Below are 25,273 nucleotides of genomic sequence, written 5' to 3' on the forward strand. Positions count from 1 at the left end.
ATTAACCGATAACACGCTGATTGATTAATTACTTGCACAGCGGATTGGTCAAAAGGTAGTGTTCATGTATGGAGATTTACTTCCGTATACTGAATACATCCACATTCTGCCCTAAAGTGCATGTGTAAAAACAACGTCCTTCATTCAAATGAATAACCGCCAATACGTTGATTGTTTGCTCATTGTTGGCTAACTAAATTACTTTTTTTAAAGAATATTGGACATTATGCAAATAGTTAGTGTGCAGGTGAGCTATCTTGAATGACCATTGAGACTACACACTAATGTGAAAAACCTGAAACAGTGACATTAGTTACAACGATATATACATTTTGTGCATATGAGACTGTTAAAAGACACGTGACATGGAATAGGTTTCTTTGTCAGCTGCATATGAATGGCATATCGTTCCTTTATGTGGATATTGACGGACACATTCCTCGAACAAGGTAATAGAGTGATATCATTGCTAGAAGTTTAGTCGTTTTTAATTGTAATATTTGTCGGAATGTCGGGTGTCGATATACCATGGATAACATAATGTCAGGTGCAGATATACCATTGATAACAAAATGTAAGGTGTAGACTTACCATGGATAACAGAAAGTTATGATCAGGTGCAGATATACAATGGATAACAGAATGTCAGGTGTAGATATACCATGGAGAACAGAATGTCAGGTGTAGATATAACATGGATAACAGACAGTCGGGTGTAGATATACCATGGATAACAGAAAGTCGGGTGTAGATATACCATGGAAAACAGAATGTCAGGTGTAGATATACCATGGATAACAGACTGTCGGGTGTAGATATACCATGGATAACGGAAAGCCGGGTGTAGATATACCATGGATAACAGACTGTCGGGTGTAGATATACCATGGATAACAGAAAGTCGGGTGTAGATATACCATGGATAACAGAATGTCGGGTGTAGATATACCGTGGGTGACAGAATGTCGGGTGTAGATATACCATGGAAAACAGAATGTCAGGTGTAGATATACCATGGATTACAGAATGTCAGGTGTAGATGTACCATGGATAACATACTGTCGGATGTAGATATACCATGGATAACAGAAAGTCGGGTGTAGATATACCTAGATAACAGAAAGTCGGTGTAGATATACCATGGATAACAGACTGTCGGGTGTAGATATACCATGGATAACAGAAAGTCAGGTGTAGATATAACATGGATAACAGAAAGTCGGGTGTAGATATACCGTCGGTGACAGAATGTCAGGTGTAGATATACCATGGAAAACAGAATGTCAGGTGTAGATATTACATGGATAACAGAATGTCGGGTGTAGATATACCATGGATAAAAGACTGTCGGGTGTAGATATACAATGGATAACAGAAAGTCGGGTGTAGATATACCATGGATAACAGAATGTCAGGTGTAGATATACCATGGATTACAGAAAGTCGGGTGTAGATATACCTTGGGTGACAGAATGTCGGGTGTAGATATACCATGGATAACAGAAAGTCAGGTGTAGATATAACATGGATAACAGAAAGTCGGGTGTAGATATACCGTCGGTGACAGAAAGCCGGGTGTAGATATACCATGGATAACAGACTGTCGGGTGTAGATATACCATGGATAACAGAAAGTCGGGTGTAGATATACCATGGATAACAGAATGTCGGGTGTAGATATACCGTGGGTGACAGAATGTCGGGTGTAGATATACCATGGAAAACAGAATGTCAGGTGTAGATATACCATGGATTACAGAATGTCAGGTGTAGATGTACCATGGATAACATACTGTCGGATGTAGATATACCATGGATAACAGAAAGTCGGGTGTGGATATACCATGGATAACAGACTGTCGGGTGTAGATATACCATGGATAACAGAAAGTCGGGTGTAGATATACCTTGGGTGACAGAATGTCGGGTGTAGATATGCCATGGAGAACAGAATGTCAGGTCGAGATATTCCATGGATATCAGGTTTAAAAGAGGTCCCATGCTTTATCTCGAGGATGACTAAACGGAACGGGTGATCTAAGTCTTGGTTCAGGGTATAAAGTGTACTCGAGAATAATAATGCCTCATAATATCAACCACTAGGATGTCAGGTCCAGGCGAACTGGTCAACAGAACACCGTCTCTTATCTCGACTATACAAGATGTGAATAAACGGGGGGTTAAGGACAGACGTCGAGCAACAGTGAAAACACGTCCGTACATTACGCATGTACAGAGCTAGGACAGGGTGACTCCATGTGCTCAAATGTAATGTTCTGGGTGTAGATATACCACAGATATGAGGACCCGTGAAGATCCGGGGTAGACTAGATCATCAGCAACCCATGTGCTTGCCATAAAAAGCGACTATGCTTGTCGTAAGAGGCGACTAACGGGATCGGGTGGTCAGTTTCGCTGACTTGGTTGACACATGTCATCGGTTCCCAATTGCGCAGATCGATGCTCATGCTGTTGATCACTGGATTGTCTGGTCCAGACTCGATTATTTACAGACCGCCGCCATATAGCTAGGATATTGCCGAGTGCGGCGTAAAACTAAACTCACTCACTCACCACAGATATGAGAAAGTCGGTGCGGATATACCATGGGTGACAGAAAACAAAATGTAAACAAACAGGTCTTTCATTGTTAATGAATGTACAAAGCCACGACAGGTTGATATAATATCCTTAATACAATATTCTGGTCTTGTATATACTGTGAGCAACAGAAAGCCGGATGTAGATATGCCATGGATAAATGAATGTCGGGTGTAGGTTTTCCATGGCAGAAAAAAAAATGTAAACAAACAGGCCGTTCATTGACGCCACGACAGGTTGGTGCAATGTCCTTAAATACAATATTTAGAATACATCCTTTCTCTGTGAACAATTTAAGCTGTAATAGAAACACAGTCTTCAATAATTAATCAATCAACACGTGACATCTGTACATAACCTTAAAGTAGTTGATGATGGATACTAGCCGTCCTGGAAAATCACACTGGGACAAGAAATGGTGACAGGGTCAAGTCTTGTCAAAATGCATGGACGTAAATTGCTGAGTCATGATCTGGGACGGTATCTTACTACCAGCGTAAGCAGTTGTGCGCATGCGTTGACATTGCTATATATAACATGCTGTTGATTACAAAGTTACCTTACTCGTCGCCGTGCAGGTATTGAAACACAAACAGGACCTCGACAAACAGGACCTCGACAAACAGGACCTCGGCAAACAGGACCTCAAACAAACAGATTTGCTTGACCAGTCACCTCCTGTTGAAATGGCGCTGAGAGGAAAAGTTGCTATCATTACAGGTGAGATATTTTATTGTGTAATGCGTATAAAGGATATGTTTTTCATGGGTTTGAATCCTCGACCATTGGTATGTCAACAAGCCTGTGAGCAGACCCAGGCTGTAAGATGCGCAAGGAGGCTCAACTAACCGCATCCCTGAGTCTGGCCATCTGACCCTTAAGTCACCAGCATACAGTCAGACTTATGGGGCTAGATTCTAAGCAAGTGGAAACAAAACCTGCCGATGTTGTGGTAGTGATGTTGTGGTAGTGATGTTGTGGTAGTGATGTTGTGGAACTGATGTTGTAGTACTGATGTTGTGGTACAGATGTTTTTGGTGCTTCTAAACGTTCCCATATTACATCCGTGTTGAAAGAACTGCACTGGCTACCGGTTAGGACCAGAATCGAATTTAAGATCCTCTGTCTGACTACAAGTGCCTCCATGGTTTGACTCCATCCTATTTGTCTGAGCTCTACATCCCTATGTTCTCGCACATAACTTGCGCTCAAACACACAAAATCTACATGTCATCCCACCCTACAAACTGAAACCCTCTGGATACTGATCGTTTTCTTACTCTGCACCTGTGCTTTGGAACTCTGACACAACTGACATTTTTAAGTCCTGACGTAAAACCCACCTTTTCTCAGCATATTACTTAAACTGTAAATACTCCTGTGTAAATATTCTGTAGCGCTTTGAGCATGCCTTAGGGTGTGGAATAGACGCATTATAAATATGCATTTATTATTATTGCTGTAAATGTTATGTGTGTCGTTGAGTTTTGTTCAAAAACTAATGTCATTACATACATTGAAATTAAGTGTAGTTACGTAAAATGTATAAAAGAATTCGGAGGCGTGATCTATCTGCAGATCATGTTTACGATTAAAGATTGAAGACAGTCTAATTATTCAGTAAAACTGCCTAGATGCATACGTTTTCTGTCCACGTGAAAAGGGGTGTTGTTTAGACTAACGCTTATTCCCTGAATATATATAATTTAGATAGCAACAAATAAACCCACTCTGACTTTAAAACAAAATGGTTATGTCTCTTTCAAGTCAACTACATTTTAGATTAGCATGGTGAGTTTCTCTCTTCTGCACCCTTACCTCTCACTTTCCCTTACCTCTCACCTTCCCTTACCTCTCTCTTTCCCCATCCTCTTTATTTTTTATCTTCTTTTTTTCATCCAAGTTATTAATAACGGCATCAATAATTCATCAACTGTAACATGCGTCATGTTATCTGTATTACCTTGATGAAATGTAAAATACCATGTACCGTTATTAGTAATAATAATATAAAAATAAATAAATAAATAAACCCAGATCGAAAAGGAGCCCCAGTGTGCCGGGAGAACCTGGAGAAATCTTGAGACTTGCTTCATTTAAGGCTTAAGCATTGCAGGGAAGGCAAGGCAAGGCAGTTGGGGAAATAATGTAGTTCAGGGACTGTGAAACAGATTAGGGTGTTGTGTGTTGACATGAATATATATTATGTAACCAACCGATAGCACCAATTTCTCACCGAGAAAAAAATGTTCAGTACTTTGTGAAAAAAGATTTGTAATTCACAAGGACGTAATATAATGTAATCCCTCGTGAGTTGATTGTCAAAACAGACATGTGACATTTTCTTACGCATCAAAATATGATCAGATCCTTACTGGATGAGTTTGACAGTCAAATGATAGTGTCAGTCCAAGGGCACATAATTCAGCCCAAAGGTTTCTCCTGCTCTTACACATGGGTATATGGATTACTTCATACTACGCCATTAATACACGAGGAATTCTTTGTGTGTTTGATATGAGTCAACACAATATTAATCTCCTCTTTCAGGTTCCAGTTCAGGAATTGGTGCAGGGATTGCAGTAGCGTTTGCAAAAGAAGGGGCCAAACTGTCACTGACTGGTAGGAACCAGAAGAATTTGGAGGACGTGGTCAAGGACTGCAAGAAGGCAGGGTCTCCGGTAAGCAGAGCGCGATGGAGGAAGTCCTCATTCAGTACATCCCCAGAAGTCCAAGGCGCTGCAATTAGGCTTTCAATGTCGTGTCCATTAAGCGAAACAGGTCCGCAAATATACACTGGTACAGTTTGCAATCATGTTAGAAAATAAGTGCCTAAAGCCCTCGATGTCTAACCTCACTGCCACATCGAAGACGGTTATATAGAATAGAAATTATTAAGGTGACGATTACCTTTCTATTTCAGGATGTTCTCATAAACGTGGGAGACGTCACGAAGGATGCTTTCAGAAGGACTCTCGTGGAGGCAACCAAGAAGAAGTTCGGGAAAACAGACATACTGGTGAGTATACTTTAGGTATCGCAGACGGGATGGAAGGACATATGTATGCATATATTCTGTATCACCACGACACATTGGAAAGTCAAAATTAAGTATATCTGTGTTTATTTAGAAGTTGTCACACACTGAGACTCCACAGAGTCACATCTATATGCGTTCTTTGGAGTACTCGAGTTTTATCCCTATTGACTGAACTGTATGGCAATATCGCGATGGGCTACACGGAATTGGGTTTCACATAATGTACCCGTGGGGAATCGAACCAGTCATCAGTGCAAACCCGAGCAAACCCTTCAACCACTAGGCTAAATCACCAGATGGGTTTTAAAGAGATTTGATAGTCAGTGGTAAATTGGTTGATAACGAGTCATAATACCTTGGGGGCGTGGATTGTTGCTCATATTATCAATCACTGGGTTTGCAGACACTTTACATTACCCGACAATGTACAGCCCAGACGCTACAGATGTTGGCGTTAACACCGTGATACAAAGACACAAGTTCTATCATACATGTATGTCTGTGTTTAGGTGAACAATGCTGGGGTCTCAGACCTGAGTCCCCTGCTATCAGCGACCAAAGAGCAGTACGACAGAATGATGGCTGTCAACGTGGAGGCACCTTTGTTTTTGACACAGTTAGTTGCACCGCATTTGATTGAAACAAAAGGTACTTTCTAAATGATTGTGGATTCATGTGTGGATTTATGCCTCGATTTCATTTGTGAAAACAATGTATTCTGAACAAAATTGAAACAAACAGCTTCAGGATTTAAACACAAAGACAGATTACCACTAGACAATTTGCTGTATGCCCTGGAAAAAGGTGTTGTCACCACAAATTGTTCAACTTCTCGTTTCAGAGAAATCATTGTATGTCGTGAAGCTGTAAGTAAAATAGATTCAGTCCTTAACAAATGTCATATAGAACTAGAACTAATTATAGTAGCTGTATGTCCTTTCGACTGCCTATAAGATGTTAAAATGAACACATGATATTTCCTGCTTTCTTCCTGAAGATGTAAAGTCATTAGTTTTAGTCATTAGCTGATTAAATAATTTTGTTTCAGGAAACGTGGTCAATACGTCGTCTTGCGGAACGACCATGATTGTGAGTGTGATGTATATAAGAATAATTCACAACCTGTAAAATGAACAACTTTAAACACCCCATAGCCCTTTGGGTTTATAATAGGTCACACTCTTTACATACGAAGCCGAGCGGATGGTGTATGACCAACATGAGTGCTGTGTAAGGAAAGAGTGAGAGTGTTGGCAATAGAAGTTTCTTTCCTTTTCAAGTTCAGAGACCCTTAATAAATATCATCCTTTTCACATCTATATAAAATGAAGTGAACAGACTGATATTTTCATATATCATGCAAATATGTGAACAGATTTTCAATCTTCTTTCCCGTTCAGATGCCGAATGGAGGTGTCTACATCATGTCGAAGGCGGCCACAGACACATTTACAAGATACCTTGCTCATGGTAAGTATTTATTAGAGGATCAGTAAACCATGTTACCCACTCAAGGCATATCAATCTTATGGAAGCCAAAGCTTTTATCTTACTTGTCTTGAACACTTGACAATGTAAGAATCTGAGATTTAATAGATGCTATATATGCTAATTTAATTCATAAAGAATCTGCGTAACAGTTTGTCCAAGACTATCCTCCCCCGTCACAGAAGTCAAAAGCATAGTTAAGCAACAAATAAACAACAAACACAATTTCTTTCCACAGAACTGTCTCGACATGGAGTACGTGTCAATTCAATCAAGTAAGTACAACCAGAAAACAATAATTGTTGTTGAGGAAAGGTTATGGGGAGATGAGGAATGGTGTAACTTTCACTTGAGTTCAGTTTAAAATGAGATTCACTAACCTGAGCAATATACATCATATGTTTTCATTAGTTGTCATTCCTCCTGGCGGGACGGTTAGTGGAGGCGTCTTACTCAACTCAGTTCAGAATGTCCAATATTCAAAAGATCTTCATTAATATTTCAGAGGCGTCAGAGTCACGCCGACCCTTTCTGGAGTCAGTCACAGATCAATATTATGTACTTTGTAGGCGAGTATTTCAAAAGTCGTACAACTGTACAATATCATCTTCATACATATATATGGTGAAGGTCATTATGTAGTAAGTTGACGTTATTTGACGTTATTTTGTGAATGTTTTATGCAATGACAATGGTGTGTTTTACATTTGTGGTTGATAATGAATATGTTATTCTTCGTTTCTTGCTGTTATTCCCTATACTTTCGACTGTTCTGTTGGTTTATTCTGATACATCGTGACTGTATTCTTTTACCGTTTTACCTGTGAAGGTCCGGGTTAGAATGAGCCTTCAGTAACCCATACTTGTCGTAAGAGGCGACTAACGGGATCGGGTGGTCAGGGTCGCTGGTTTGGTTGACACATGTCATCGGTTCCCAATTGCGTAGATCGATGCTCATGCTGTTGATCACTGGATTGTCTGATCCAGATTCGATTATTTACAGACCGCCGCCATATAGCTAGAATATTGCTGAGTGCGGCGTAAAACTAAACTCACTCACTCACTTTTACAGTTTTACATTCATTGTCAGTGTCGCGTTCATATAGATAGCTGTAGTCACTGTGCTGTTTTCATTGTTTCAGTCCAGGCTTTGTACCCAGTAACATGACTAAAGACGTACCCCCCCAGATAAATACATCTAACCCAGCACATCCTGTTAGGAAGCATGTGATTGAGTGTATACGTGTGTGAGCGAGAGAGAGATAGACATTGTACATATTTCTCCATAAAAATCGTTGTCACCGCCCCCTCCTCTCCCTGGCCCTAAACTTAGCAGTATTCCAGCAACATCACGGCGGGGGGCACCAGAAGTGAGCTTTACACATTGTACTCATGTGGTGAATCGAACCCTGGTCTCTGGCGTAACGGGCGAACGCTTTAACAACTAGGCTACCCCACCGCCCGTCTAAATTATGAACGACCCCTAAGCGTATAGAACCAGCGCCTAAAGTACTCTCTGATCATGGTACAAATACTACATTCTTTCACTATTTAATTCACTCACTTTTTTTCAGATGGCGGAAGCGATAAGAAAGGTGACGCCACTTGGTCGAGCGGGAATCCCAGAAGAAATGGGTCACATTGTGGCCTTCTTAGTCTCGGATAAGGCAGCATTTGTAACTGGAGAGAGTGTCAGGGTCGATGGTGGGTTGACAATGACTACACCAGCCCTTGGATAGAAAACGTTGAGGGAAGCTTGAGGTCTACTTGGATGCTCCATTAGTAGATTGTGTGAGGAACATACTCATGTGTACCAAACACATTCGCCCAACAGACAAATAACAGTGAAATCTGACAGTTGACTTTATTAACAGATGATATAATGCATGGGAAAAGAAATATTTTATGTATTTACTGGAACATTCTGAAATTGTTCTGAAAAATTAAAATTACTAATATGAATACAATGTCATGTATTTAATTCTGTAAGATATTGTCCCACTTATGTTAAACAAATAAATATGTATTCTCAAAACTTTCTCAAAGTTTGTTTTTCTGGTTAAGCAGTGGAGCAGATGTTGGTGATGGGGAGCTTCAGTTGCCGTATCCCCCATCTGGTCATCCTTATTGTGAGCATCAGTATTTTAACTTTTTAAATATATTGTCAAATATTGATTAGTTACCAACTCCATGAAGGCAGTCCGCGTTAGGCGCAGTCGGTAAGGGATGTTCATGATTCAGAACTTCCACCGATAAATCACCGTTAGACAGGAATATGTTGACAACTATGTTGGCTTGCAACACAACTGCTTGCATGGCATAAATATACGGCTGGTTTGCACAGAGCACAAATACTGGAGCGCGTGTGTTGTCTCAGTTTAACAGTCACGTGACAAAATTAATGTCGTTTTCAACTGATAATGAACCCCAATTTAGCATGGGCAAGAGGAACCTGGATGCAGATTTATCATGAATAACAGAAATTCGGGTGCAGACAATGTCCCTTCTAGGATTCCATTCCTGTAGGATGTTCGAGCTATGGTTCAGATACTATTACCCAAAGGCCGTTTTGAAATAGCTCAAATATTGCCAAACAAAATTCAACCATTCGAGTTTTACATCGACAAGAACAGGACACTCCGAGGGAATACTGGTTTGTCCCATACTTTCCATGAAGATGACTTTATGAAGATGTAGTCAGTCGAGGTGACTTGGTTCTGTGTGTGCAGTAATACCCTGACGGTGCTCATAATACCAGTCAGTAGTTTAACGGAAGTAGTATATACAATGGGGGTTCTGGATCACTTTCAACAAAAGCCTCTGCAAAGCCTTATTTGTGAAATAAGGCTTTGGTCGGGCCCTTAGCCCTTGCTACCATTACCCCTACTATAAAAAAGTTTGGGGTGATAGCGGGATACGAACGCCCAATGTTACACCTCCTAGCCACACCACTTAACCGACTGAGCGACCGGGGACATGGTTGAAATGTGTTGGTTTAATGGGTCTATCCTGGGATTGCATCATCCAATACTGGGCTGCGTCTAACGTGCCGCTAGGACACTATTGTGCCGCTATGCCATGTTTACCTCGATGAAACAGTTTAATGTGAATCGCCTATGATCTCTTTGGTGTTTGTAATAAAGGCTTGCTGGGCTTTTTTCACCCCTTGTTCTAGGTACTTTTTTTATCATCATCGCTGATAGCAGACTTACGAGACTTGGATCGAATCTCTTGTTTCATTTTGTTATATTTTGTGAGTTCAGAGAGGATTGAACTAAACTCCTCCTCTGAGATCTTACTGTCAGTGAGTGCAGTGGAAATACGCTCACTTACTGTGTTCAGCTTTGCTTCGGCCAGAACCCTGATCTCGTCGTGTTTCAATGCCTTACGATGCAGTCTGCGTGATGCAAACTTAAGCCACCCCAGCTGTTATTTCAATGCCTAGCACTATAGGTGCAGCCACGATGGTAGCTAACAACCCAACACCTGCCGCCCCTAGTCCCATGCTGATTGTCATAAGGGCAGTATCAGCCCCGTCCACGGTATTGAAAGCTCTATGGTACTTCTTACATAGTGCTTTCCGCGTGTCGCGGTCTTGTTCTAGTTGACGTTTTACATCTCATAACTGTCTCAAGCGGAACCCGTCTACGGTTTCCAGGGTCTTCGCTACTTCCTCTACGACTGGGTACAGCCCCATTCTGTGTGCCTATAATATATCTGACAAAATATTTTTTAATTGGGTATCAGTTAATAGCCGATCAACGTACTTGAGGTTTGTAAGGCCTACGTTCCCAGGTAGGTAAATAGTGCAAAGGTCAATAGGTAAATTTTGGCCCCTTACATCAAATACACAGGGGCTTGCTGAGCCATAGTCAGATAATATTAAGGGGGCAGCAACCCCTCACCAGGCCCCGAGTCCCGTCGTATAACGATACTACAATGGCGGTCTTCATAGCCAATAAAATTTTGGGTTATTTGCACCCCAGATAAAAGGTCCCATGAGGACCCCCCATGGATGTTTTTTAAAAAGAGTATTATGATTAATGTGGAGCCTGGGGGCATAAACTTAGGAAATGGTAGGTCAGAGTATATCTTAAATTATAACTGTGCATCTAACATGTAACCAGGGTGATTTGGGATTTGGGAAATTCTAATTTTTTTAGGGCCATCGGATTGAAACCCCCCGAGCAAGATACCGCTGTTCTTAATTTCAGCGATATCCCTACCATTACGAACAGAGACGTAAGGTGTGGTGAGGGTTATGTTGAGCAACCATTTGGACTCCATAAAGTGGTTGTGCAGACTTCTCATAAAGTCGTCTGGCAGGAGCCTCAGCACGTACACACCACCTATTAATTGTAGGACGTACAAGGCATCTTCCACACCAGGCTGATCGAATCCCTCTAGGTCCCTGAGTGTGAGTTTGGGTAGATGATCGGCTATTGCTGCCCGCCTATACACGTTGTCTTTTAAGTGTAGGACGTATGAGCCACCTTCCTCACCAGGCTGATCGAATCCCTCCGTGTCCCCTAGGTCGTTAAGCGTAGTGTTGGGGCGATGAGTGGTCATTGCTATAATACTACTACGATATAGTTTCCAACTGGTTTTCTGATAATAGGTCAGGGGTGCACTTCACCCCCATGAAGTGTATGTTGTCCGGTAGGAATATCTTGGTTAGTGATATCGTGTTTTCCACGACCACTGTGACTCCCTGCAGACTGGTTTTGGAGTCGACACCCGCCCGCACGTAAACTGTGCAAACGTGATACTGGTGTCATTTCACCCACCCGAGTTTGATCCCCTTCACGATCTCGACATCATTCCCCGATGGTTCCCCTAGGTAGACTTTGATGATCAGTGTTGAGTTCGCCGGTAGACTCTCCAGTATCCTGACCACGCCTTCGAATTCAGACACCAACTGCAATGTCACGTTTTGCATTCCCGGTTTACCTGATAGCATATGGGCTGCCATACTGGCGACTGGGCTGATGGCTACGCTACGTCTCTGAGTCGGGACGTAAGCCACGAGCAGGGTTCCGTTGTTCACAACTTTGTTTAGGTGGTTGTCTTTGTTATCCGTGAACACGTAAGGGGAGCCGAGCCTAATATTGAGAAACCAGTCATCTTTATCGGGTAACAACACCCACTTGTCATGGCTTGTTTCGGGCGACGGTAGTGCTCTCAACATCATCTAAGTCGAACAGTTTGCCCCCGAACGATGGGTATATTATCCATTTATCATCCCCGGTGGTGACTAGGGTGTACCGAGTGTTGACTGTCGCTCTTGTGGTATCTACTATATCACCTAGGGCTTCACCAGAGGGGACTTCAACGCGTTTGTAAATGTTGTTTTTCAGTTGCAAGGCGTACAATTTACCATCTACTCTGGGAGCGTCGAAACCGCGTGTGTCCCCGAGGTCGGAGATCCCCACATTGACGCATTTTTTCACCCCGGGCCCTTGTGCGCTGGTCATTTTATGTGAAGCGTTAAGCTGAGGTATCCTATATTCACGGGATTATGATTTATATCGAACACCGATATTATCAGCTCAGGTATGTTACCCTGAGTCAACCTCTTATACTGCCGCGGTGAAAACGACTCGGTTCTACCGTCTTTGTATTTCTCCGTTTTCACCGGCACTGCTCTCAGTATAGTGGAAGGGTGACCCCCTTGAATGTTGTACGTTGTGCTCACTTGACCGAGATGAATGTACAGCTCTCAGTACGGTACTAGGTCGGGTAACTTCATACCTGTGACGGTAGTTGTTGGTTTAATATCGTCAGGTGACATACCGAGTGTCCTCGGCAATGGTCTACCGAGCCTCAAGGAGTTTCTTCCGTTGTTGATTAACACCACTGTGCCGTTTGAGTCGTTCATCTTGAGTTCGGCTCCCAGGGGTTTGAAGACCTCGTCGCTAAGCGAGCACACACTGTTGTAGCTGTCAGTTATCTGACTGCGAGCTCCACTGACGAAAAGCTTATTGTTGCTGGCGTTGATATTAGTCCATTGCGGTAGGTAGGTGATATCGCAGAGTGCGACTTCGAGTTGACCCGACGTATTATCGATCGCGTGCGTCAGCTGAACGGCCTCGCCGCTGGTTATTCCTGGAAGTGTTATGTACATGTTAGAGTATATATGCTCATTACATAATAGTTTTATAATGTATTCCCCTGGAGTGTCTTACTCCCCTGGAGTGTTTTACCCTAAACTGGACATAGATTTCTCACACATGAAGATCGCAGTCGCTAATGGGATGTATTTCAACGCCCAGCTTTTAGATGTGTTCAGCCTGTATAAATTTTCGGTGACTAATGCTAAGGTAGTTCATGCTTGGTTCAACAACCCGATGCAGTTCTGGCAGAATCAACTCAACTTCGCCGTGTGGTGCGCTACAACGGGGTGTGGTGTGACATTGACCGACACTCGGCGCGGACCGCTGAGTCAGTCTGTGTTCACGTTTCACGTGTACTACCAGGTCAGGCGTATCCTTAAAGAAATCAGCGCTCCGGTCCCACAGGACAACGCATGGAATGCAGTAAACAACAAGTACGATAGACGGGCCTACGAACGTATTTGCAACGAATTCGAACTAAACCCGAAGACGGATTGGTGTTTGCCGGGGCCGAACCACGGGTTGGGTATCCCCATCGTTCACAATATGCACCTCGTGGATGCCAGCGAGAAGTTGAAAGAATGGGGATACAAGTCGTATCATCACCTAACAACCAACGAGTGGGATGATCGTTACATGGCTTTCGCCAATAGCAAGGATTACCGAGTCTGGAGGTTCGAGCAGGGGGCAGCGGATGACTGGAAAAAGTTCATGCTAGACACGTCGAAAGGGTTCACTAGTGCCGGGGTAATCAGGTTAAACGACTCGATTCGAACGTATGTGTGGGCGCTGTTGGGTGCGCAGACGCAAACGCGTTCCAACATCCTCGGTAAGGGGACTGCTTACGACGCTCAGAAACAGTTCGTTGTCAACGTAGAGGATGCTATCAATGCTCCAGTTGATCTCCCGAGTGCCATCAAACGCTACCAAAACGTGTTGGAATATGCCAGGTCGAAAGTCAACTACGTCTTCGACGTGGGACTGTACATGGCTCCGAGCGATATGCAACTGAGAGTAAAAAAAGTGGTGGGCTACAACAACGAAATAGTCATAGCCACGGCGGACCAAAAGTTGGGCGTCAACCTCGATGTCAACATCCCCCACGTCCCACCACCCACGACCGGTGAAACGGGTATAGTGGTGCCACCCCCGGAGCCTAGGGTTCAACCAACACACACACAGCCTGAACGTGTGCAGGCGTCCAATCAGCAGCACATCGACCGTAAAACAGCCCTGGTGGTTGGTGGGGTAGCTTTGAGACTTATTTGGTTAAAAATTCCTTAACCGCTACGTACACAAAACCCGCCACGGCGACGATGGCTGCCCACAGGTTTTGACTAAGCCACGTGGCAGTTTTAGCCAGAGCGCCCAGCAACCACGAGACGATGCTACCCAGGATGCCGGGTAGGGCTTCGGCAGCCTTACCAGCCAGTTTAGCCAGGGCCTCCCCGAGTTTTTTTATCCAGGATTTGACGCCCCCACCACTTGGTGGTGTGCCGCCACTTGGGGGTGTGGGGGTACCCCCACTCAATGACACCACCAGGGTTGATATGATGAAGCCCAATGCAGTCAGAATGCTGGCGATGGTGATGCCTTGCTCCCGGAACAGGATCCGAATCCTGTCAGCTAATGTGGTGTCCTGGTAGAGGACTCGATCGACGGTTTCCCGCACACGGCTGACCTGGGATCGAAGCTGATCTCGGAAGGAGGATGCCGTTTCCAGCCGGGTCTTCCTTTCCTCTTCCAAATTATGTATTCGTTCCTCGATGGGGGCTTTCAGAGACTCATCCTCCGTTTCACCGAGTTTGACCTTTTCATGGGCGATGTGGTCGTCTATCGCGTCCAGTTTGGCCGTGTTGTTTACGAGATGTCCGCGAATGGTTTGCATGGCCATGTCCAGCCCCGCAGTTCCAGAGCGGTAAATTCGAACCCGGGTAAGGGCTTGTCATGGTAGGTGGCCAACAGCTTTTCAATGTTATCAGTCATGTCTTGATCCGATGTGGCGTCCCTGATGTCTTGCAGAAGGGTTTTAGGCCGTGCGCCACCATAGTCTATGAAACCTAGTTCATCGCGGATCAAGTCACCCCCATGACGACTGCCGAGTGTTGATAAGGCAAGCGGTTCTCTCGTGCGCTTATTCATGAGATCGATCTCCGGGCGAGCCCTCAGTCGCAGCGTGCCATTGTCATCAACAAAAAACTTGGAATAGTCTCGCCCCAACGGCTCTACGTAATTTTTATCCCCTTTTAAACCATCGTAAAACCCGGTGACGGCCTGCTTCACGAGTTCGTTACCTTGTGAGAATGTGGTGTCATCCTCGAATGCCTGGGCACTATTATCCCATATATCATCCATAGGGATATACTCATAACCGCCTTCAGCCATTATTTAGTATTAAAACTTATATATTTCATTTATATAACAATGTATGGTAGAAAACTAGATCCTTTCAGAAGATCAAGAGAGCCTCTAGGCGTCAGAGCCGTGCGCCAGTCGGTGATCATCACCAACAATCCCAGCAAGATAGACCAGAATCAAACGCTGCTGGTTAGATTCCCAAACCTTGGTGAGAATGACCTTATTGTACCAGGCACGGTTCGACTGGCGTTCAACCTCACGTTGACCTCCACCAACGACAAACGCGAGCTAGTGCGGAACGTAGGTCGAGCCATTATCAAGAAAACCACCATCAAGATCAGCGGTAACGAGGTGTTGAGTATTGACGACAGCGACGTGTTTCACTGCTACGGGGACCTCTGGAAAAGCGAGGGAGAACGCGTCAATGACGTGTACCAAGGTATCAGCAAATCAACTCGGTTGCGTATGGGGTATGGCTTCACGCAAGACCAGCTAGACAAGCTATCGGACGGTGAAAAGGCCATCGCTCAAGCGTACGGGAACCGGTTCTGCGTGCCGCTCGACTTCGAGTTGCTCACGGGACACGCGCCGTTTTACCAGGCCGCGCTGGGTGATAGGCTTGAATACGAGCTCACATTTAACGACTACAGCAAAGTAGTGCGTACGCCGAACGGTGATGAGGCCAGTTACGCCATAGACAACATCTCTCTGGAGTTCGACATGGTCACTAGCCCAGAGCTGGCCAGGCAGGTTCGAAGCCAGTACTCGGAGAAGATGGCCATCCTGTACGATCGCATACTGAGGCATAGATCAGTCGTGCGAGATAAGAGCGACACTGTGTGGAATATCAACCTGAACGTGCTGGCGAGATCGATGAAAGGCATCCTGGTCGTCCCCGTGGAGGATTACGAGCCGTTCCGGAGCGAGAAGTTTTTCAACCCCGAGATTAAAAAGGTGGAAGTGACCATAGAGGGCGTGCCCAACCAGCTGTTCAGTCATGATATGAGACCATACCAGCAGTGGGATGAGATAAAAAAAGCTACTGAGCAAACAACATTACATAACCAAGGACCTGGACCTATCCTCCGTGCAGATCGGTGAATACGTGACCACCAAGTACGGGCTGTGGTTGGACATGCGATCCACAGATGATGATAAACTACACGGTAGCGGTCGTCGCATAGACAATGGCAGTGAGGGGATTACTATCCAGATTACCAAGAAGGCTCAACCCGCTGGTAAGTTGAAATTATATCAGTACGTTATTATGGAAGCGCAACTTAATATGGACAATGGGAGATTCGTGCAAGCCATCTACTGATGGAGGCAAGCCATCTACTGAAGGCAGTAGGCCACTGCCTGCCGGCAGGCCATCTATTAATATACCCCGCGACCCACACTGCGCCATAGTGTGCGGGCAGACTGGCTGTGGGAAGACCGTTTTCGTGTTGGATATGTTGGAGGGGTACTACAAGGATGTGTTTGATAACATCGTTATCATGTGCCCTACTCTGAGCATGAATAAAACGTACACGGAAAGACCTTGGGTGATGACGGACCCGGACGTACACAAAGTCGACCCGGGAACACTCCTGCAGGACTGGTTGAAAGCTCTTCACGAGAAATTTAAAGGGGAGTCTACACTGTTCATACTGGACGACTGCAGCGCTAATCGCGAGATAACAAAAAAGAGAGACATGCTATCGTACCTGGCCTTCTCTGGTCGGCACACAAATCACAGCGTCTGGGTGCTAACGCAGAAGTTCAACTCGGTGTTGAAAGACCTCAGGGAGCAGACGCGGTGGGTGGCTTTATTTCACTGCAAGGACAGGGATTCGTTCGAGGAGTGTTTGAGAGAGAACGATGTGATGAATAAATTAGAACGGGAACGGGTGAAGAAACAGCTCGCTGAAACTAAACACGCTAAGCTCGTGCTCAAGACCGACCAACCAGTAGCCTATAGGGTGTTTTAGCTTAGCAAAGCTTAGCAAAGCTTAACAAATGCTTAGCAAAGCTTAGCAATGCTTAGCAAATGCTTAGCAAAGCTTAGCAATGCTTAGTATAAATACTTAGTGTTTAGTTATAGCTATGATATTTGAAGTGTTCGTGTGCAACTTAACCTTCATTTCTCTGTGTTTCGCCTATATCGTATATTATATAGTTAAAACTAAATCTTACTTGTTACATTATAAGATGGAGTGTGATGAACTGCTCGAACAATTGTTGGTACCCCAATCACCACAGGTGGACGATGATAAGCGAGAGAAACTGGTGGCGTTGGCTGTTGGCGGCAAAGCCAAACATTACTTTGGGGAGTACACTCCAGATAAAATTCACAAAATGTCAGCTGAAGAAATCGATAAGCTGTACGCTAGATACGAGTCCCGTCTCGGAGCAGAGATGACAAAGACAATAGGATCGGCTATGACCCAGATATACACTGGTATTGCGTCATACTTCCTTCCCATTCCCCAGGAACGCCGACTGTGGGAAGACCTCGAGAAAGACCCTTTTATCGAACACGCCTTGAGCTCTATTAGCTGCGAGCTGTACCACAAATACGGTATGTTGTTAGCCCCGGTTACGGCGGCGATTATCACAGCAAAGCATTGTCAATTTGAGAGGAAAAATAATAATAATAGTATAGATGGATGCTGCACAGGAGACCCCACAACTGGTGGAAACCCCCAGGGGGGAGACCCCACCCCAGACCCCTTCAGAGGAAACCCCCAGGGAGGTGAACCCTCCAGAGGTGAACCCAAGGTTGGGGGAACCCCAACCCCCTACAGTAACCAGGCAGAAGAATCCTAAGAGAGTAGCTGCCGGTAAAAAACGGTGGTGTAACCAACATAAAATTATCACGTTGACTCACCCAACTCGACTCTTGTTGGCTGTAGGCGTAACTGCTGCCGTGGTTATCTCGTGGTTATATACACGACACAGGAATCCCAAGGATTCCGGGGAGGGAAACCCTCACAGAGATCCCAGGGATTCCGGGGAGCCTCCACAATTAGAGGTCAACCCACATATCATGTTATAATTTAATATTTTATATCATATACATAATGTCTGAGGGGAAAACGTTCGTCAACGACGCATACCACGCCACCGTGGTCGCCAGTCTAGCCGTAGGGTATGCTCGGTTGACCAAAATGGTGCTTAAACAACCAACTATCAAGCTAGATTTCAACCTGCAGGATATGGGTATGCTTATAATGAACCTTGGTATGGCGATGGCTACAAAAGACATCCTAATAAAACAAGGGATACTACCTGAAAATATTATGAAATAAACATAGGATGGCTACGGTTGCGATGATGGTTGGTGGGGCGTTAGTAAATGCCCTAACATTTTCCGGGAGTAATTTCCTCTTCTCGAAACTACGAGAGTCACACGCGGCTGAAATACAGGCAGAGAGGAAGTGGCACGATCTCGCTATTGAGAAATTACAAACAGCACAGGCTGAGTACACTAAAAAACGCCTCCAGGGGATCGATTACATTAACGAACAACTCAGGCGTGAAAACCATGCCGTTCAAACATTCCACGATGTCCACGAGACAGCAAAAGAATACTACTTACTAACTGGTAAACGATTGGAACCACTCAATAAACCCACACTCGCTCAGTACTACACACAATCCAAGGGGCAAATGGACCGTGAACTGGCCTTCATAGCGCTGGGTATAGCAGCTACTGCGTTGGTTGCGAAACAATTAGACTAAATACTCATATAAGTATGCTAAACATGAGACCTGCTCCATACCGATGCGAATATATACTTATGGGGAAGACCGAGACCTGTGGTAGGAAATGCAGGACTCAGGGGTACTGTTGTTTCCACATGGGAAGCCCTAACTACGCGTGTTCTGTGTGTGGTATCGGGGTTAAAGGGCACTACTGGCTATGTAAAGCTCACGGGGCGAACGTAGTCAGACATCATCTCATCTACGAGAATAAAAAGGCCTACATAAAAGAACGTAGGCGACTTCTCAAGATAGCAGTGTAAGGCTGGAGGAGTTACCTCCCTTTGACTGTGCCCCAATTAGAGATTATACACACCTACGTATAGCTATGTTTGTGGAAATTGAGCCCAGGGAAGGATGCCTGAGCAGCTGGCAGATGGATGTGGGGAAAAGTATAGATATTAGTGTCCTCAAACCCATGATTATTAGTGAACTATATAAGGGGTGCTCGTTTACAATCATGGTAAAAGTAGGGTTTGATGTGCCATGGGCTGGGCACACTTGGAATTACTTTGATGGGGGGCGAGTAGATGTGCATGGGGATATAGATATACTTGTTGACGACTCGTTGCAAGTAATACAAAACACCCTACTATGCTGCGCATATTCCGGGTGGGTTGAGGGAATAATCGATAAGGTGTATCTTGATTTTTTACCTTACGGTGGGCCAATTAGACATTGGTTGTCTTAGGTGTGTACGCAATTATGACTACTATACGCGAGCTCAAACAAATCGCAAGACAGAGAGGTGTGATCGGGTATTCTCGAATGCGGAAGCCAGCCTTGTTGAAATTACTAGGTTTAGAAGCCCCTCCCATGGTAAAACAATTAAAAGCTCAAGCAAAACAGCTTGGGCTCACGGGTTATTCAAACCTGGGGAGAGCCGGGTTAGTCGCATTGTTATCACATGCCCCCGTAGCCAAACCTCCCACTGTAAAACAACTGAAAGTTCAGGCACGTGATTTGGGGTTAGGGGGGATATTCCCGTATGAGGAAACCACAGCTTGTAGAACTATTACGGCAGAATAGAGCTATTGACCTACAGTTCGTGCGCACTGAGCGCACTGTAGGTAATTATTTAAGAGGCTGGCGCATGCATGTTGATAGGAACATAGATATTATAGATATGAAGCCTCTGATAGTTGATAAAATAAACCAGGAACTAAACAGTCTAGGAAGTATCAAATTTCAAATCACAGTGAAAATGTCACTCGATAAGCAGGCAGGGGGCGTGGGGGGGGGCCCCCACTGGGGTCACTGAGTACGTTCAGCCTTACTTCCGGGGTAAACAAGAGGTCGTGACCCATATAGAGACCATAGACGCATCAATCTATACTAGTTTTCAGCAGATACGAGAATACCTAGAACGCTACACACACTTGGGGTCCGGGTGGGTTGTAGATAAAATCGATAATGTCTTTCTAGACATAGCTAACTACGTGCCGTTCAGAGGCGGGTCATACCTAGACTTGCCCCCCTACTATAGGAAAAAACATGCCATGGTCAACGTCAGGAATAGAGGAGACGATTGCTTGAGGTTAGCTATCAGGTCAGCCTTGTTTCCAGCTGACACTAATTCGAACAGGCCTTCTAGTTATCCCCAAGACGATGGGCTCAACTGGGATGGTATAGATGAACCAACCCCCATATCCCAGATAACTAAAATAGAAAAACAGAATAATCTAGCTATAAATGTCTTTGGGCATGAAGGTAACACAACAATAGTGCACAGAGTCAGCCCATCGTTGGGGAAACCCCAACTGGGGGAACCCCAAACCCCCCCTCACGTTATCAATATATTCATGATTCAGCGAGGTGACAAGTACCACTACACATGGATAAAACACTTTAGCAGGCTGTTGTATGACCAATCAGCACACAGAGAAAAGACCCACTTCTGCGAACGGTGCCTACATTGCTTCACACGAGCTGATTTATTAGAATCCCACCGGGAGGATTGCCAAGGTGTGGGGCAGACGGCTATACGAGTCGACATGCCTAAAGAAGGTGACAATATCCTAAAATTCGGTAACCACAAGAACCAAATGTCTGTGCCTTATACCATATACGCCGACTTTGAAGCCTTGGTCAAACCTGTTGAGGCTGCCGCTGTTGGGGATACCCCCACAGGCGGGGTTGTTGGGGGGACTCCCAATGCTCTACCCACAGGTGAGAGCTTCACACTCAAAACACAAGAGCATGAAGCTCACGCCTGTAGCACTAATTGCCACGTGTGTGACTCACCACTTAACGGTGATTCGGTGAGAGATCACCGCCACGTAACCGGTAAGTATAGAGGCGCTGCTCACAGCGCATGTAACCTCAAGCTTAGAATCATCCCTAAGACAATAAATATCCCTGTGGTCTTTCACAACTTGAGAGGGTACGACTCTCACTTAATCATGCAGGCCATCGCGAAAATCGATGGTAATATAACGTGCATCCCCAACAACATGGAGAGATACATCTCCTTCAGCTTAAACGGCCTTAGGTTCATAGATTCAGTACAATTCTTATTGTCGGCGCTAGACAGTCTGGTCAAGGCCAACGATACCTTCCCTATTACTGATCGATACACAGACGCCGAGACTAGACCCCTGCTTATGAGGAAGGGTGTGTATCCCTATGAGTACATGGATGGTTGGGCCAAGTTCGCCGAGACCAGCCTACCCCCCATCAGAGAATTTTACAGCAATCTGACAGACTCGGAAATATCCCAAGATGATTACTCACACGCTATTAATGTATGGAATAAACTGGGTTGTAAGAATCTGGGTGACTATCACGACCTGTACTTGAGGACAGATGTACTGCTGTTAGCCGACGTGTTTGAGACGTTTAGGCAGATATGTTTCAACCAGTATAAACTCGACCCCGCATGGTAATACACCAGCCCAGGTCTGTCGTGGGATGCCTTGCTCAAAAAGAACGGAGTTAAGTTGGAATTGCTTACAGATTATGACATGCACCTATTCATTGAGAAAGGCTAGCGAGGCGGGATCTCCATGGCAACTAAGCGATACGCGAAAGCAAATAATCAATACGTGAAAGGTTACGACCCGAGCAAGCCAACCAATCATATTCTCTACCTCGACGCAAACAACCTGTACGGCTGGGCTATGAACCAGTATCTACCCACAGGGGGATTCGAATGGGTGCCACAGGAGGTCGATGTTATGAGCATCGCACCAGATTCGAATAAAGGTTATATCCTCGAGGTTGACTTGGAATACCCCAAAGCATTACACACATCACACAACAGCTACCCCCTGGCCCCCCGAACGTATGAGGGTTAACCCAGACTGGATGTCTGAGTACCAACATAACTTATTAGGTGGGCGGGTGGCAGACGTTGAAAAACTCGTGCCTAACTTAATGAATAAGACCAAGTACATCGTTCACTATCGCAACCTACAGCTGTACCTGTCGTTGGGTATGAGGCTGACTAAAATACACAGGGTGCTCGTGTTCAACCAGAGCCCATGGATGGAGCCCTACATCAGAATGAACACAGACCTCCGAAAGCTTGCCACCAGTGACTTTGAGAAAAATCTCTACAAGCTCATGAACAACTCGGTGTTCGGTAAGACTATGGAGAGCCTGAGGAAACGTGTGACTGTGAAGCTGGTTCGGTCAAATGAGGAAGACAAGCTCAGGAGACTGATAGCCAGTCCGGCATTCAACCGCAGCAAGATATTCACCGATGACCTAGTTGCCCTACACATGAAGAAAAGCCACATAAAATTCAACCGGCCTGTTTACGTGGGGATGAGCATCCTCGATTTATCCAAACACCTGATGTACGACTTTTACTACAACGAGCTTAAGAAACAGTACGACGACAGGTGTGAAGTGCTGTACACTGATACGGATTCCCTGCTGATGGAGATTGGAACCGAGGACGTGTACGAGGACATGAAAAAACACCTCGATTTGTATGACGCCAGCGACTACCCCAAGGCCCATGCCATACACAGTACGGTAAATAAAAAGGTCCTAGGTAAGATGAAAGACGAGTGTGCTGGCACGCCCATAGCCGAGTACATAGGTTTGAGGCCTAAGATGTACTCCATACTGAAAGCTGACAATGGTGAGATCCGGAAGGCTAAGGGTGTTAAGAAGTACGTGGTTAAACAACACATCAAACACGCTAGATTCAAGGAATCCCTGTTCAAGACCCGTACCTTTAGACATAAAATGAACACACTTAGAAGTGATGGGCATAAGATGTACGGACTTACTATAAACAAGACGTCCCTGTCGCCGATGGACACTAAACGTTGGATAGCTATTGATGGGATAAACACGTACGCGTACGGGCATGAGAAAATTGAACCAAGAACGGAACCAGAGAAAGTTTGAGGCTATTTACTATAGCCTGCGTGGGTACTGGAAAGGAGCTAGTGCTGTAGATAAGCTGGCTAAAATGGCGCGAGTACCCCCGGAGGAGGCCAAAGCATGGCTTGAAAAACAAGCCCTGTGGCAGATCTATTTACCGGCACCACGCTACGTGCCTAGAAGGAGGTTCGGTATTAACATACCTAATAGCGTTCACCAGGCAGACCTACTGTTCCTACCCCACGACAAGAGGTACAAGTATGCCTTAACCGTAGTGGACGTAGCCAGTCGCTACAAGGAAGCCGAACCCTTGACCGCGAAAGATTCAGCCCAGGTAGCCAGAGGATTCGAATGCATATACAAACGCAGTCCGCTGACATGGCCAACAGAGCTGCAAGTTGACCCCGGGTGGGAGTTCATGGGTGACGTGTCACAACTGCTAGACAAACACGATACAAAGGTCAGGCGTGGCACGGCTGGAGCCCATCGCAGCCAAGCCATAGTTGAGAGATTTAATAGGACTTTGGCTGAGCGCTTATTCGGCCATCAGTATGCGAGGGAGATGGCAACCCCGGGAAAACGATCGACTGAAGGGGTCGTGAGGTTACCCAAGGTGGTGTCGGCAATCAACCATGAAACCACCCGGCTCACTGATAAGAAACCGGCAGACGCTATCAAACTAAAATCAATAGTGGCAGAGTCGGCTGCTCCATTGCATGGGAAGGAGAAACAGATACCAGATAGGGCCCTAGTTAGGTATCTATACCAGCCGGGGGAACACGAGGGTGATAGCCGTAAGCGAGCCACCGATCCTATATGGTCAGTCAAAACTTACAACATAGATAAAGTGGACATGAAAGCCGACGAGCCTAACTTGTACTACTTGAGGGATGGGCCAGGTAGGGGGTTTGTAAGAGCGGAATTATTGATCGTACCGTACGGCACAGTGTTACCTCCTGTCAACGCGGCATAGCCGCACGAGGAGCGATGATGCAATACCCCCCGTAGCTCAGTCGGTTAAGCGGCGCGGTTATGAGGTATACATGTGCAGTTCGTATCCCGCTAGCGTCCCAAACTTTTTCATTGTAGGGGTAATGGTAGCAAGAGCTAAGGGCCCGACCAAAGCCTTATTTCACAAATAAGGCTTTGCAGAGGCTTTTGTTGAAAGTGATCCAGAACCCCCATTGTATATACTACTACGGAACTAGATGCGGTCATTTAACCTGAGTATTTAATTGGGGCGCTGAACAACGTGTCTGGAGTGGATAGTGAGTGAGTGAGTGAGTTAAGTTTTACGCCGCACTCATCAATATTCCAGCTGTATGGCGGCGGTCTGTAGATATTCGAGTCTGGATCAGACAATCCAGTGATTGAACAACAACATGAGCATCGATCTGCGCAAATGAGAACCGATGACATGTGTCAACCAAGTCAGCGAGCCTTACCGCCCGATCAAGTTGGTCGCCTCTTACGACAAGCATGGGTTACTGAAGGCCAATATTCTAACCCGGACCTTCACGGGTCCTAGAGTGGATATAGATCATATATGAGTGATCTTCAGCAACCCTCGCTTGTTGATTGTTAAAAG

At 45.1% G+C, this 25,273-nt stretch overlaps 1 protein-coding gene across 1 annotated transcript in view; it reads left to right on the forward strand.

Moving 5' to 3' along the window:
• Window positions 1-226: 226 nt before the first annotated feature.
• LOC124252781 (uncharacterized oxidoreductase MexAM1_META1p0182-like) overlaps window positions 227-25,273 on the forward strand; it is a 55,943-nt gene continuing 30,896 nt past the window's right edge. The window contains exons 1-4 of the mRNA XM_046686438.1: window positions 227-247; window positions 3,180-3,321; window positions 5,152-5,282; window positions 5,525-5,620. Of these exons, the coding sequence (XP_046542394.1) occupies window positions 227-247; window positions 3,180-3,321; window positions 5,152-5,282; window positions 5,525-5,620 (390 nt within the window). The remainder of the gene's footprint in view (window positions 248-3,179; window positions 3,322-5,151; window positions 5,283-5,524; window positions 5,621-25,273) is intronic.

This window comes from Haliotis rubra, unplaced genomic scaffold (assembly GCF_003918875.1).
Source record: "Haliotis rubra isolate DU_JTF1 unplaced genomic scaffold, ASM391887v1 Scf524, whole genome shotgun sequence".
In the NCBI taxonomy this organism is placed as follows: Eukaryota; Metazoa; Mollusca; class Gastropoda; order Lepetellida; family Haliotidae; genus Haliotis; species Haliotis rubra.